Source organism: Pongo pygmaeus, chromosome 18 (genome assembly GCF_028885625.2).
Source record: "Pongo pygmaeus isolate AG05252 chromosome 18, NHGRI_mPonPyg2-v2.0_pri, whole genome shotgun sequence".
In the NCBI taxonomy this organism is placed as follows: Eukaryota; Metazoa; Chordata; class Mammalia; order Primates; family Hominidae; genus Pongo; species Pongo pygmaeus.
In genome coordinates this window covers 43,628,573-43,645,262 of record NC_072391.2, presented here as the reverse complement: position 1 = coordinate 43,645,262, position 16,690 = coordinate 43,628,573, and the positions used below count along the sequence as shown (strand labels likewise).

General features: G+C 37.6%; 1 protein-coding gene across 1 annotated transcript in view; it reads left to right on the top strand.

The window, feature by feature from the left end:
* SHCBP1 (SHC binding and spindle associated 1) overlaps positions 1-13,601 on the top strand; it is a 42,617-nt gene extending 29,016 nt beyond the window's left edge. The window contains exons 11-13 of the mRNA XM_054452875.2: positions 8,350-8,436; positions 8,784-8,925; positions 10,460-13,601. Coding sequence (XP_054308850.1) covers positions 8,350-8,436; positions 8,784-8,925; positions 10,460-10,785 — 555 coding nt within the window. The 3' untranslated portion in view covers positions 10,786-13,601. The remainder of the gene's footprint in view (positions 1-8,349; positions 8,437-8,783; positions 8,926-10,459) is intronic.
* Positions 13,602-16,690: the final 3,089 nt, after the last annotated feature.

The window sequence follows — 16,690 nt, the reverse complement described above, 5'->3', positions numbered from 1 at the left end:
TGTAGTATTTCCTTATTCTTCTGATATCTGCAGGGTATATAGTAATGATCCCTGTTTCATGCTTGATGTTGGTAGTTTGTGTCTTCTTTTGAGAACCAACTCTTTGTTTCATTGTTCTGTGTTTTTTTTCTTTTTGATAATTATACTGTTTTCAATTTCACTTATTTTAGTTCTTTTTTTAGATTTAATTTTAATTTTTAGTTTTACTTTTTTATGTTCTTTTTATGATTTCGTTCCTTCTGCTTGTTTTGGGTTTATTTTACTTGTTTTGGGTTTTCCACCTGACAGATTAGATTATTGATTTGAGACTTTTTCTCTTTTCTAATGTAACCATTTAATGCTATAAACTTGTCTCTCAGCATTGCTCTAGCTGTTTTGTAAATTTTGATATTTTTTATTTTTATTCTTTGGTTTGTGCAGAATTTAGAAGTGTGTTGTTTAGTTTCTAAATATTTGGAGTTTTACTATTATCTTTCTGTTGTTGAATCCCAGTTTCATTCCATTGTGGTCGGAAAACACACTATATGATTTTAATTCTTTTAAATTTCTACAGGTTTCTTTTGTGGCTCAGGATATGGTCTATCTGGATACATATTCTGTGAGCAAATGAAAAGAATGTGTATTCTGCTGTCATTGGGTGGTATATTCTATAAAATGTCAACTAGATCAACTTGGTTGGTGGTGTTGAGTTCTTTTGTATTCTTTCTGATTTCTTTCTTCTGTCAATTGTTGAGAGAGGGGTGTTGAAGTCTCTAACTATAACTGAATTTGTTTGTTTGCCTTTTCAGTACTATTAGTTTTTGCTTCACATATTTTGCAGTTCTGTTTGGTGTATTCTCACTTAGGATTGCTGTGTCTTTTTGGTGAGTCAGCATGTTTATGATTATGTCTGTCTCTGGTAATGTTTTTTGCTCCAAAGTCTACTTTATCTGATATTAATATAGCCACACCTGCTTTCCTTTGATTATTGTTTGCATGATATGTCTTTTTCTATTTTTTCTTTAATTATACTTTAAGTTCTAGGGTACATGTGCATAACATGCAGGCTTGTTACATATGTATACATGTGCCATGTTGGTGTGCTGCACCCATTAACTTGTCATTTACATTAGGTATATCTCCTAATGCTATCCCTCCCCCCTCCCCCCACCCCATGCAGGCCCCAGAATGTGATGTTCCCCACCCTGTGTACAAGTGTTCTCATTGTTCAATTCCCACCTAAGAATGAGAACATGCGGTGTTTGGTTTTCTGTCCTTGCGATAGTTTGCTCAGAATGATGGTTTCCAGCTTCGTCCATGTCCCTACAAAGGACGTGAACTCATCCTTTTTTATGGCTGCATAGTATTCCATGGTGTATATGTGCCACATTTTCTTAATCCAGTCTATCATTGTTGGACATTTGGGTTGGTTCCAAGTCTTTGCTATTGTGAATAATGCAGCAATAAACATACGTGTGCATGTGTCTTTATAGCAGCATGATTTATAGTCCTTTGGGTATATACCCAGTAATGGGATGGTTGGGTCAAATGGTATTTCTAGTTCTAGATCCCTGAGAAATTGCCACACTGACTTCCACAATGGTTGAACTAGTTTACAGTCCCACCAACAGTGTAAAAGTGTTCCTATTTCTGAACATCCTCTCCAGCACCTGTTGTTTCCTGACTTTTTAATGATTGCCATTCTAACTGGTGTGAGATGGTATCTCATTGTGGTTTTGATTTGCATTTCTCTGATGGCCAGTGAGGGTGAGCATTTTTGCATGTGTTTTTGGCTGCATAAATGTCTTCTTTTGAGAAGTGTCTGTTCATATCCTTTTCCCACTTTTTGATGGGGTTGTTTGATTTTTTCTTTTAAATTTGTTTAAGTTCTTTGTAGATTCTGGATATTAGCCCTTTGTTAGATGGGTAGATTGTAAAAATTTTCTCACATTCTGTAGGTTGCTTTTTCACTCTGATGGTAGTTTCTTTTGCTGTGCAGAAGCTCTTTAGTTTAACTAGATCCCATTTGTCAATTTTGGCTTTTGTTGCCATTGCTTTTGGTGTTTTAGTCATGAAGTCCTTGCCCATGCGTATGTCCCGAATGGTGTTGCCTAGGTTTTCTTCTAGGGTTTTTATGGTTTTAGGTCTAACATTTAAGTCTTTAATCCATCTTGAATTAATTTTTGTATAAGGTGTAAGGAAGGGATCCAGTTTCAGCTTTCTCCATATGGCTAGCCAGTTTTCCCAGCACCATTTATTAAATAGGGAATCCTTTCCCCATTTCTTGTTTTTGTCAGGTTTGTCAAAGATCAGATGGTTGTAGATGTGTGGTATTATTTCTGAGGGCTCTGTTCTGTTCCATTGGTCTATATCTCTGTTTTGGTACCAGTACCATGCTGTTTTGGTTACTGTAGCCTTGTAGTATAGTTTGAAGTCAGGTAGCATGATGCCTCCAGCTTTGTTCTTTTGGCTTAGGATTGTCTTGGCGATGCGGGCTCTTTTTTGGTTCCATATGAACTTTAAAGTAGTTTTTCCAATTCTGTAAGAAAGTCCTTGGTAGCTTGATGGGGATGGCATTGAATCTATAAATTACCTTGGGCAGTATGGCCATTTTCATGATAGTGATTCTTCCTATCCATGAGAATGGAATGTTCTTCCATTTATTTGTGTCCTCTTTTTTTTCATTGAGCAGTGGTTTGTAGTTCTCCTTGAAGAGGTCCTTCACATCCCTTGTAAGTTGGATTCCTAGGTATTTTATTCTCTTTGAAGCAATTATGAATGGGAGTACACTTATGATTTGACTCTCTGTTTATCTGTTATTGGTGTATAGGAATGCTTGTGATTTTGGCACATTGATTTTGTATCCTGAGACTTTGCTAAAGTTGCTTATCAGCTTGAGGAGATTTTGGACTGAGACGGTAGGGTTTTCTACATATACAATCATGTCATCTGCAAACAGGGACAATTTGACTTTCTCTTTTCCTAATTCAACACCCTTTATTTCTTTCTCCTGCCAGATTGCCCTGGCCAGAACTTCCAACACTATGTTGAATAGGAGTGGTGAGAGAGGGCATCCCTGTCTTGTGCCAGTTTTCAAAGGGAATGCTTCCAGTTTTTGCCCATTCAGTACGATATTGGCTGTGAGTTTGTCATAAACAGCTCTTATTATTTTGAGATATGTTCCATCAATACCTAGTTTATTGAGAGTTTTTAGCATGAAATGCGTTGAATTTTGTTGAAGGCCTTTTCTGCATCTATTGAGATAATCATGTGGTTTTTGTCTTTGGTTCTGTTTATATGCTGGATTACGTTTATTGATTTTCGTATGTTGAACCAGCCTTGCATCCCAGGGATGAAGCCAACTTGATTGTGGTGGATAAGCTTTTTGATGTGCTGCTGGATTCGGTTCGCCAGTATTTTATTGAGGATTTTTGCATCGATGTTCATCAGGCATATTGGTCTAAGTTCTCTTTTTTTGTTGTGTCTCTGCCAGGCTTTGGTATCAGGATGATGCTGGCCTCATAAAATGAGTTAGGGAGGATTCCCTCTTTTTCTATTGATTGGAATAGTTTCAGAAGGAATGGTACCAGCTCCTCTTTGTACCTCTGGTAGAATTCGGCTGTGAATCTGTCTGGTCCTGGACTTTTTTTGGTTGGTAGGCTATTAATTATTGCCTCAATTTCAGAACCTGTTATTGGTCTATTCAGGGATTCAACTTCTTCCTGGTTTAGTCTTGGGAGGGTGTATATGTCGAGGAATTTATCCATTTCTTCTTGATTTTCTAGTTTATTTGCATAGAGGTGTTTATAGTATGCTCTGATGGTAGTTTGTATTTCTGTGGGATTGGTGGTGATATCCCCTTTATTATTTTTTATTGCATCTATTTGATTCTTCTCTCTTTTCTTCTTTTTTAGTCTTGCTAGTGGTCTATCAATTTTGTTGATCTTTTCAAAAAACCAGCTCCTGGATTCATTGATTTTTTGAAGGGTTTGTTGTGTCTCTATCTCCTTCAGTTCTTCTCTGATCTTAGTGATTTCTTGCCTTCTGCCAGCTTTGGAATGTGCTTTCTCTTGCTTCTCTAGTTCTTTTAATTGTGATGTTAGGGTGTCAATTTTACATCTTTCCTGCTTTCTCTTGTGGGCATTTAGTGCTATAAATTTCCTTCTACACACTGCTTTAAATGTGTCCCAGAGATTCTGGTATGTTGTGTCATTGTTCTCATTGATTTCAAAGAACATCTTTGTTTCTGCCTTCATTTCGTTATCTACCCAGTAGTCATTCAGGAGCAGGTTGTTCAGTTTCCATGTAGTGGAGCAGTTTTGTTTTGAGTGAGTTTCTTAATCCTGAGTTCTAGTTTGATTGCACTGTGGTCTGAGAGACAGTTTGTTATAATTTCTGTTCTTTTACATTTGCTGAGGAGTGCTTTACTTCCAACTATGTGGTCAATTTTGGAATAAGTGTGATGTGGTGCTGGGAAGAATGTATGTTCTGTTGATTTGGGGTGGAGAGTTCTGTAGATGTCTATTAGGTCCGCTTGGTGCAGAGCTGAGTTCAATTCCTGGATATCCTTGTTAACTTTCTGTCTCGTTGATCTGTCTAATGTTGACAGTGGGGTGTTAAAGTCTCCCATTATTATTGTGTGGGAGTCTAAGTCTCTTTGTAGGTCTCTAAGGGCTTGCTTTATGAATCCGGATTCTCCTTTATTGGGTGCATATATATTTAGGATAGTTATATGCACCCATATATGTTTAGGATAGTTAGCTCTTCTTGTTGAATAGTCTTTTTCTATTGTTTTAATTTCAACTTGCCTATATTCTGTTTGAAGTGAGTTGTAGACAGCATATAGTTGTCATGTTTTTAATCCACTTTGTCAATCTTTGTCTTTTAATTATATTTAGACCACTTTCATTTAATTATTGATATTAAATCTTTAGTCTATTTCATGTTTTCTGTTTGTTATGCTTTTCATTTTTTTTTTATTTTTTTATTTTATTATTATTATACTTTAAGTTTTAGGGTACATGTGCACAATGTGCAGGTTAGTTACATATGTATACATGTGCCATGCTGGTGTGCTACACCCATTAACTCGTCGATTTGCTTTTTTTCTGCCATCCTGTGGATACCCGAACATTTTTCAGAATTTCATTTGTTCTTGAGAATATCTCCTCATATAGCTTTTTTAGTGGTCGCTCTAGGTTGTATATTATATGTACATAACAGTTTACTGGTGTCACCAGTTCAAGTAAAGTATAGAAACCTTGCCTCCTTTTATTATTGTTTACCATCTCCTTTTTATAATTGTCTTAAACATTTTCTTTACGTACGTACATCTAGAACCATATTAGAGAATTTTATGATTTTTGTTTCAAATGTCAAACATAATTTAGAACACTCAAGAGAAGGAAAGCTTATTGGAAAGCTTATTGTATTTACCTATATCTTTGCTTACTGTGTTCTTTTTTTTTCTTTTTGATGTTCCAAGATCTTTTCTTTTATCATTTGTTTTTTGTTTAGATAACTTCCTTTAGTCATTCTATGAAGATAGGTCTGCTGGTGACAAATTTTCTTATTTTCCCTTCTTCTTGGAATATCTTGATTTCCTCCTCATTCCTGAAGAATATTTTCACTGGTTATAGGATTCTGGGTTGATAATTTTTTTCTTTTAGCCCTTGAACAATACTGTGTGTATTTCATCTGACATCCATGGTTTCTGATGCTGTCAATCACATTTTCTCTCCTATAGGTAAGGCGTAAAATTTTCGTTGATGCTTTCAAGATTTTTGTTTTTAGCTTACACTAGTTTAATTATGATGTATGTTGGCATGGATTTCTTTGAGTTTGTCCTGTTTGATGTCTGCTCAGCTTCTTGACACTGTAGGCTTATTATCCCAATCCTGCCAAATTTGGGAGCTTTTTAATCACTATTTCTTGAAGTATGTTTTTAGCCTCACCCTCTTTCTTTCCAGGACTCTGATGACATGAATATTGGATCTTTTGTTATATTCCAGCAGACCCCTGGAGCTCTGTTTACTTTTCTTTTTCACTATGTTTTCTCTGCTATTGGGAAAATTTTATTGTTCTGTATTCCAGTTCATTGATTCTTTCCTCTGTTGTTTTCATTCTGCTGTTGAGCACATCCACTGAGCTTTCTATTTTAGTTATTGTATTTTTCAGTTCTAAAATTTCCATTTGGTTCTTTATATCATCTACTTCTTTGCTGAGACTTTCATTTTTCATTGGTTTTATGTGCGTTCATAATTGTTTATTGAAGCATTTTTATCATGGTTGCTTTAAAATCACTGTCAGTTAATTCTATCATCTCTGACATCTTGGTTTTGGCGTCTGTTAATTGTCTTATTCATTTTGACATTTTCCTGATTCTTGGTATGACAAGGGATTTTCAAATGAAAGTTGGATATTTTTGTATTATGTTGTGAGAATCTGGATCTTCTGTTTTAACTTGGCTTCTCTGATACTACTACAAGAAGGGACAGGGTTGGGGGTAGATGGGCATCATCTTGTTACTGGTGGAGGTAGAAGTCATGGTTCCCACTTGGCGTTCATTGATACCCAAGTTGGGTGGGGGAGCTCATTCTTACTGCTATGTGGGGTTGGGAGGTCTAGCTTCCTACATGGTCTCCACTGGCACTGTGATATATGGGAGTGGTCTTGTTACCACTAGGCAATGGTGAAAGTCTGGAATCTCCACTAGGCCTGCTCTGACACTGCCCCAGTAGGGAGGGAGTGGTTGTCTTGGCACTGCCAGGTGGGGGTACAAGTCCAGGCTCCTCATATAGTTTTCACTGACACTGCTGCAGGGAGGGCCTTGCAACTGTGGTTGGTGGGGATGAAAGTCCTGGCTCTGTGGTGTTTACCTGGAATAGAGCTATTATTATCTAAAAGTTTTCCTCTTTCTAGGTTGAATAGGCCTTTTGTTAGAGCAGCTTTTTTTTGGGTGTATGTCTGTTGGTGTACTGGATTGCTGGCTTCTTCAGCTCCAAGTCTAGGGATTATGAAGCAAAAAGAAAGGAACTTACCACTGTGTTGGTGTTGTTTCTTGGGTCCTGAGGTCCCTAGCTGGTCTGCCTTCTTCTCTCCACGTTTCAGTCTTATGCTTGTTTTATATGTAATGCCCATGGTTTTTGGTCGTACCTAGCAGGAGGAATGGGGACATCTACTCCATCATCCCAGAAGTGGCAGGCTCCTCAGTTACTTTTTAATTGCCAAATTATCTGTTCCTTTTCATAACATATTTTGAATATGACTTTCATTTGCTACATGACTGCTAGTTTAAATTTTTCTCCTTTACAAATTTTATGATTCCTGATAGTTTGATATTTAATTTTAACCATCTTGCTATAGATGTTTTTAACATAGTCGTCCCAAAATCTTTTTTTGCACATAAACCCAAACTGAAAATCTCTTAGAAGAAGACCCAATTAGCACATTTTTAAAATCCTCTCTACAAGAGTTAGATTGGTGTATACATATGGTTCAGGCATATGTACAGGGTTAAGTAAAAATAAATGTTTTCTCATGGAATACTACTGCTACTAGAAAATTAACTGAACATACATGCATTAGATGTGTCATCAATGGTTACAGCAATTCTTCTTCATCGATGCTGTTGTGTATTAAATTATTCCCAAATGGTTGCTGAAATAACTATAGAGGTTTGAGTGAATCATTTTTGTTTTCCAGAGTGCCTTGCATAGCATTAGGAAAGAAATTCTTACTACTCTTATGTTTTTTGGTGCCATGAGGTATGAGAGAATAGTGTCATGTTTGATCTTTCTGGTTACTCTGTTTGAATGACACTTGAACTGGCTGCTAATGTTAACGTGTGTGGTAGGGAAAGCCATTGTTTGACTCATAGAAATGATTTTTAAGTTGGGTTGGGGTATTTTAAAACTGACAGGTTTTGGAAAATGTGGGGTCTTGTTTCTATCCTCAAATTACAATATTTTACTAAATTCAAATACTTTTCTCCAACTAAGTGAGTATCTGAGAGAATGGTCATTTTGAATAAGTGCGTCTTTCAACAAAATTGTTAAATGACTTTTTTTTTTCTTGGCAGAATCAGAAAACACTTATCTAGAATGAAAGAGAGTAGAGCAAGAATCAAGTGTTGGCACTCTTAGTGTGTGTGTGTGTGTGGTTTTGAAAATGATAAATTGTCAACAACTTGCTAGAAATGGAACAAATGGAAATGTTGATTAAAAATGGCTGATAAAACTTATCTGTAAAATACTTTATCTTTGTGCTGTACATTTGTACTGTGTTAAAGGCTAAGAAGTAATTGTAATAAACTCTTATAGTCTTGCCTTTTAAAAACTGATTGTCATTATCTCAAACTGTGACTCACAGGGTGCCGGTATAGAAATCTACCCTGGGAGTCAGTGCACCCTGAGTGACAATGGGATCCATCACTGCAAGGAAGGGATCCTCATTAAGGTGAGCATCGGCCAAAACGCCCACTTTTCAACGGATAGAATGGCTTTACCTACAAATTATGCTTTATTAAATTGTTGGGTTCTATTTTCTGGTTTTGAAAAGCATAAACAGTGTACACATTTTGATAATATCAGTGATTGGAATCTCTTGTGAGAATGCTTTGTTACCTATAGATCTGCAGAAATGACAGAGGAAAGCTGTGTCACTAAGGGCTCAGACTGTGCTACAACATGGGACTAAACATAGCTTTTCCCCTTTATTTTTAGAATAGTGTGAATAAAGAAGATTTTTAAGGCAGGAAATGTTGAATATGACAGTTCCTAAAACATTTGTTTTCAATGTCACAGGACTTCTTAGATGAACATTATGACATTCCCAAGATATCCATGGTGAATAATATAATACATAATAATGAAGGTTATGGTGTTGTCTTGGTGAAACCTACAATCTTCTCTGACCTGCAAGAAAATGCTGAAGATGGAACTGAAGGTATATTTAGTAATTTTTAATATAAAAACCAGACATAATTTATTTCAGCATTAAATGCTGATTAAGGATCTGAGTCTTCCTCTCTTCCTTAAAAAAGGTTGTTGGGATATGCTTGGGCATGGAGAGAGAGAAGCTTGATAAAGTCATAACATTATAGACGGTGAAAGAAACCTTCAAGGTCAACTAGTTCAACTGTCATTCAAAATCTTGATGTTGTGGTTTCTGTGTAGTTCCCTTCTTATCATGCTTAGCTTTCAATGAGGGTGGATGTGTGATAGCAACGGTGGGTGTGTGATAGCAATGGTGGGTGTGTGATGCTATGGTGGGTGTGTGACAGCAACAGTGGGTGTGTGACAGCAATGGTGGCTCCTACTGGTATTTGTTAAGGCTGGAGGCAGTGAAATGAATGTGCCAGGTTGAAGGCTGCATTTCCTGGAGGGGATAGTGGAGTTCACCTCTGTTTTTATTGGTGGAAGTAAATGCCTTCCTGTCACCTGCCTTTCTTGGCAGTGAAGGGGAGCTAACTCAGTGGAAATTTGTGAACTTCAAGCTATGATGTAGATCACTATTAAGTCTCAGTCATAGAGAAGGATTAAGCTTTGATGTAGCTGAGGAAAGTTTAAAGCAGTTTATTTATTTAATCAGCTTTTTCAGGTTGAAAGAGTTTAAAGGGTAGTCCTTGTCATCCTTCAGGATCTGCTCCAGTTACATCTCTGCAAGTTCTTTATTTCTTCACAGGTCTCACAAGAGTAAAATAAAGGTGTCAGCTGGGCAGGACTCATCTGAAAGCTCTGGGGGCAGACTCTGCCTCCAAATGCATTCATGTCATTCATTGGCAGAATTCATTCCTTTAGCTCATGGGTCTGAAGTCTCCATTTTCTTGCTGGCTGCTGGCTGTTTGCTGGGGCTGACACTCAGCTCCTAGAGGCTCTCAGGTTCTTGCCTCATGGCCCCCCCCCACCTCAGCAACAGAGAACATCCCTCAAGGCAAATCTCTCATGCTCTGAATTTCTCTGACTTCCTCTTTAGCAACCAGCTGGAGAAAACTGATTAGCAATCTTAATTACATTGTAAAATTACAGTGCAAAATTCTTCTGCCATTTAATAGGCATGAACGTAATACCAGGGGGTGGGGATCATGGGGCCTATCTAGAATTAGCTGCTAGATTGGGACTTCATTTAGAAAAGTGGCACTATCTTAGCAATCTGTGCATCCTATCTCCTAACACAGTGCTTAGCAGATAGTAACTATCCAGGAAACGTCTGTTGAGTAAAAGTGATTCTGGGATGAAAAGGGTAAAGGAAGAGTTCAAAATTGGTGATCCTGCATGAGGGTCAGGGAAACTTGGCATAGAAAGCAAGGCAGCTGCTTGTTGAGAATCTTATGGCAAACAATTTGTAAAATCCAGTTAGGGGACAGCAGAAATCCTTTGCCGAAAAAAACTTGAAAGCTCTAACAGACTGTGTAGAAATATATGTTTTTGTTGGGTTAGCTTGTATATTTAACTTTGTTATTATTTGTTTGTTTCTCCAGAAAATAAAGCGCTTAAAATTCAGACAAGTGGAGAGCCAGACGTAGCTGAAAGAGTGGATCTAGAAGAGCTGATTCAGTGTGCAACTGGTAAAATGGAGCTTTATGCAAGAACTGACCCTTCTGAGCAAGTCGAGGGAAATTGTGAAATTGTAAATGAACTAATTGCTGCCTCCACACAGAAAGGCCAGATAAAGAAGAAAAGGTTGAGTGAACTGGGGATCACGCAAGCTGATGACAACTTAATGTCACAGGAGATGTTTGTTGGGATTGTGGGGAACCAGTTCAAGTGGAATGGGAAAGGTAGTTTTGGCACATTTCTTTTCTGACCACAGTGATGTAAGTAGATAGCAAAATACTGGATTTTGCACATGCTGCCCTAAGAATCACTGCTGCCATTGTAGTTTGCTGTATTGTCTGTATTTTGTATTTGATTATTTGGGCTTGAGTGAAAGGTAGATTTATTTCCATTTGCAGGTGTTGCACATAAAACACTCCCTCTTTATAAGAAAAATCATAAATGCATATAAAATAGAAAATATTTGGAGATTGCTTATCTGAAAGTCTTGCTTTCTTATACACATGGTTCTCTCATATTAAGCCTGGTAGTAACTTTTTAGTGTAATTACCTTTAGCACTTCAAAGATGACGAAGAAAGGAAGGGAATGCAAGACTAGTGCATAAAAATGCAATAGGTGTCATATGTACAGCATTCTTCTTAGAGTTGCCTTTTCATCCCAATTACAGTGAGTCTGATTTCCATCCTGTATTTGCATAATACTTGTCTTAAAATAAAAGCTTTTATGATTGGGAATTTATCTGCCTAATCAGACTTATTATTGAGACATCAATGGGACACATTTTTCTGTTGAGCTATGCAGTCATCAAAACAGCGATAGACAGCACAGGAGGTTTGAAGCAGAAATGAAATGTGTTATTCAGAGCCAATGTTGTACATAGAGCATTTTCACTATTGCTGAATGGGAGTGATTAAAAACAAGGTATTTTTCAGGCCAGGCGGTGGCTCACACTTGTAATCGCAGCACTTTGGGAGGCTGAGGTAGGAGGATCACTTGAGCCCAGGAGTTCAAGACTAGCCTGGGCAACATAGTGAGACCCTGTCTCTACTACAAATAAATTTAAAAAAATTAGCTGAGTGTGGTGGTGCATGCCTGTAGTTCCAGCTACTCAGGAGGCTGAGGCTGGAGGATCCTTGAGCCCAGGAGGTTGAGGCTGCAGTGAGGTGTGATTGCACCCCACTGCATTCCAGCTTGGGTGACAGAGCGAGACCCTGTCTCAAAAAAAAAAAAAAAAGTATTTTTCTCTTACCATTACAGTATTCTGATTATATTACTGACACAGTCAAAATGATTAACTGTACAACCTGTATCTGCTGGGTGTTCTTGGTATCATATTGTAAAACAGCTTTAAAAAATATTTATATTTTAAAAACTGTATGTGACATTAATATGCTTAATGATTAAAATAGTGATGAAATAACAAAATTGAATCCTGTTATATCTTTTCAAACCCACTATGGGCCATAGTGTCAGTGTAGCATATGTGGTCCATTGAAGAACACATGGTATTTTGGTATCTGTTTTCATGCTTTAGAAAGAGTATTACATTTTTTCCCATTAAGTGTGGTTATGTTTGTTTCTTAAATTTGAGTAAAAAATAATTTTTATTTTTTGGATGCTACTAAATGTAGGATTTATGTTAGATTTATTATTTGATCATTGAAAGGTATTTTTACTTTTAAAAAATCTTGTTGCAAAGAGGTTTAAAAAGTAATGTTCATTTCTCCATCAGTTTCAGCCAAATGTTGATATTAAAACCTTTTATTATTTTAAAAAATTTTTGCCTCTAGATGTGATGCCTTAAGATAAAAAACATTTATTCAACTTAAAAAAAAAATCACTTTTTTTTTTGAGATGGAGTCTTGCTCTGTCACCCAGGCTGGAGTACAGTGGCACTATCTCGGCTTACTGCAACTTCCACCTCCTGAATTCAAGCAATTCTTCCGCCTCAGTCTCCTGAATAGCTGGGATTATAGGTGCCCACCACCATGCCCATCTAATTTTTTTTTTGTATTTATTTTATTTTGTTTTGTTTTTGAGGTGGAGCTTCACTTTGTCACCCAGGCTGGAGTGCAGTGGCATGATCTCGGCTCATTGCAACCTCAGTCTCCTGGGTTCAAGTGATTCTCATGCCTCAGCCTCCCAAGTAGCTGGTATTACAGCCACCATGCCTGGCTAATTTTTGTATTTTTAGTAGAGACAGGGTTTAACCATGTTGGCCAGGCTGGTCTCAAACTCCTGACCTCAAGTGATCCACCCATCTTGGCCTCCCAAAGTGCTGGGATTACAGGCGTGAGCCACTGCGCCTGGCTTTTTTTTTGTATTTTTTAGTAGATATGGGATTTCACCATGTTGCCCAGGTTGTTCTCAAACTCCTGACCTCAAGTGATCCACCCACCTCAGCTTCCCAAATCACATTGATTTTTCAATTGAATTTCTACTTTATCTTGGTTTAGATTTTGTAGATAAGTTAGTAACATTAATACCTTCCTTGTTCCTTTTTATAACATGGAGTTTTTCAGATTTCATTTCTATTTTAGCTTAAATCTAAGCTTATATTAATTTTTATTCATATGATTCATTATAATGAGTAGGCCTACTTTGTTCTTATTTAAGTTGTATGCAGTACATTTTGCCTCAATCATGGAGAGTTAAACATCTCAAATGGTATAGCATAGGGAATTTAGGGAGTGCCCTAGAGGGGTATGGGTTTGATACTTGAGATGAAAACACTGATATGGAGAAAGGATAGCCTTCTGTGTTGACTAATTGTGTGTCCTCTCCTTATGGTCCACCCTTAGTGTGACCTTGAATTTATGGCAGGTAGCAAAATTCTATACCTTGATTTGAATATTTTATTTCAGCTTCTTTAGATGTATTTCCCTTCCTCAGTTTCTTGTTGTATTATTGCACCATAGATATTAACACGAATATATTTTTAAAAACTGCCCAGAGATCATTTGATCTCAAGTGTATATACACTTCACTTTTCTGGAGTTATAGAAGGATGGTGAAATAACCATTTTCTGGATTTTGCTTTTCAGAGGGAGATTGAAGAAAGTTCAATAAAACACTGATGAGCTCATAAGAACTGTGTCATTCATGTTTCTTTGTAATTCAGTTTGCTGTTTTTATTCTTATTCCTTTCTAGGAAGTACATTCCACAGGCTTCTATGGAAATTAAGTTGAAATAAATTTTGATAATTGGCCTTTGATGCAAAATTTGTGCATAGCATTTAATTTTATAACATTTTGTTTTATTCTGTGATTAAATATATATGTATATGTTTTAAAGTCTTATATGTGTTGAAGTGAACATTCTCCTCTTTTTCCAGTTCTCACTATTAATAGAAAAAAGTATATATTTTAAAAACAACAAAACAGGTGAAATATATCAATGCTCTGAAAATTGCTATTGCTATTTTCCCTTAATATATTGCAGAAAAATATGTCTGTACATACAAATCCACCTTATTCTTTTGATAGTTGTGTTATAGCCCATTGCTGGAATTCTTTCAGTTTTAAGTGATAGAAACTCAACTGAGAAAGGCTGTATGAGAGTCAGTTCCTGGAACTAAACATCTAAGCATGAGAGCTTGATTACATTTCTTACTTTTATAAGGTTTCTTGACAGTATGAGTTCTCTTTTCTTTCTTTTCTTTCTTTTCCCCTTCCCCTTCCTTTCCTTCCCCTTCCCCTTCCCCTCCATTCCCTTCCCCTTCCCTTTCCCTCTCCCTCTCCCTTTCCTTTTCCCTTTCCTTTTCCCTTCCCTTCCCTCTCTGTCACCCAGGCTGGAATGCAATGGCATGATCTTGGCTCACTGCAACCGCCACCTCCCAGTTTCAAGTGATTCTCCTTCCTCAGCCTCCTGAGTAGCTGGGACTACAGGTGCACACCACCACGCCTGGCTAATTTTTGTATTTTTTAGTAGAGACAGGCTTTTGCCATGTTGGCCAGGCTGGTCTCGAACTCCTAACCTCAGGTGATCCACCTACCTTGGCCTCCCAAGGTGCTGGGATTACAGGTGTGAGTCACCACACCTGGCCAGTGTGAGTTCTTCCATGTAGTTAAAGGGAACAAATATGAGTGAATACTTTACCACATTTCTTACACACATTGGGTTTTTCTCCAGTGTGAATATTTTAATGTCTTCTAAGAGAACATGGAAAAACAAATGCTTTCCTATATTCCCTACATTCATAGAGTTTCTCTCCAGTATGAGTTGTTTCATGGTTATGCAGGTGACTGGAATGAGTGATGCCTTTACCACATTTCTTATATTTGTATGGCTTCACACCAGTATGAGTTCCTTAATGGTTATGGAGGGAACTGGCATATCTGAAGGTTTTCCCTCATTAATTACATTCATAGAGTTTCTCCCTAGTATGAATTTAATTATGATTATGAAGGTGGCTGGAATGAGCAAAGCCTTAACACATTCCTTATATTGATGGGTTTGCTAAAGTTCACAGTTACAAAGGGAACTGAAATACCTGACAGCTTTACCACACTTCTTACATTTATAGAATTTTTCTCCAGTGTGAATCCTTTCATGTATTTTAAGAGACAAAGGAAAAATGGACCTTTTCCTACATTCCGTATATTCCCAGTCTTTTGCTAGTGTGAATTCTTTCATGTATTTGACAGGATCTGGAAAAACTGAAGCCTTCCCACAGTGATTTCATTTATAGGGTTTCTCTTCAGTGTGAGTTCTCTGATGGACTTGCAATGAATTGGGAAAATCAAAGGCTTTCCCACATACTGTACATTTATAATATCATCTTCCAGTGTGTGTTACCACGTGCCCTTGGACACTGGTGAGAAATGAAGGTTTTTCTACATTGTTTACATGTATATGTCTTCTCTCTGCATTCCTCACACTCATGATTTGTGTCCAGAATTAGGTTATGATACGCCTCCAAAGGGAGGAATGGCAGGTGAAGATGTTTCTACACACGCTGCTTTTACATGGCTTTGAGGCAGGAAATTAAAAGAAAGAAAGAAAGGAAAATAAAAAGAAAAACAAGTTTGAAGAAAAACAAGTTTGAAATAAAACAACAACAAGCTTTCTGTATTAGGTTGACTCATCCCAAAAGCAGTAAAGGCAAGCTCCAGACCCAGGCAAAGCCTCGATAACATTATCTAAGAAGCCAGGGCTCCAAGGAATGTGCTCTGGAGAGTCTCCCAGCACTCCCTCAACATAAGGAGAAGAAAGACAAATTGTTCTTATTTTCCTTTCCTCTATAGTGTGAGAAAACTTATGGGTTTATAGGTTCCTGTTTTCTGTAACTACTAACTCCAAGTATTCTGTTTTTCATCTAAGAAGCACAGTGAAGGTCATAAGACATGCCTGAGCAGGCCTGGATTGCAGCCATCTAGACACCATAGTGAAGGTTATAAGATAAGCTCATGCAAGGGATTTGAGCAAACCTACATAACAGCCTTCTAGGCTGCATAGCAAGAGTCACATGTAAGTCTGAGTTATGAACCTGTCACAGTTTGATTAACTGCCTTTGTTCTGCTTCTGTACACTCACTTTTGCTCTACTATGCTTCACACAACTGTAAGCTTGTTTCAAAATAGCCAACCCCCTTTTAGAAGTGTGTATAAAAGTCAAGTCCTGTCTTTGTTCTAGGTCCAGTCCCTTGATATTAATCCACTAGGTCTGAGTGCACTCAATAAAACCCTCCTGATCCACCTATTGGTCTCTCCAGTCTCCTGATTCCCACAAGAGCTTTACTCCAGTAGGAATTTTCTTGTTCAGATTAACATTTGGAATCTGGCTAAACATTTCTTCATGCTGACTACCTTCTTTACTTTCACACAGTCTCGCTACCATATGACTTCTTTGATTTCTCCAAGAATTTTTATACTGATCCTTAGTGGTCTGGTTTTCTCATTTGTTTCCTACAGAAGCTATGTTTCTAAAAGTTTCCCACATCACATTCCCTATAGAGATCCTTTTGGGAAGGATCCAGGAAAGCCCACCCCTCCAGGGTGAAGTTACAGCCACAACCTCAAAGGCCAGTAGTCAATTTCCCAGCTTCTGCAGTATCTGAATGGCCTCCCAAAAGATCTCCTAGTACCTGCAGGTCACAGGACGATGGAAGCCCCAGAGGAGCCTGTGGGAGTCTTTTGGAACAGAGGAGACCAA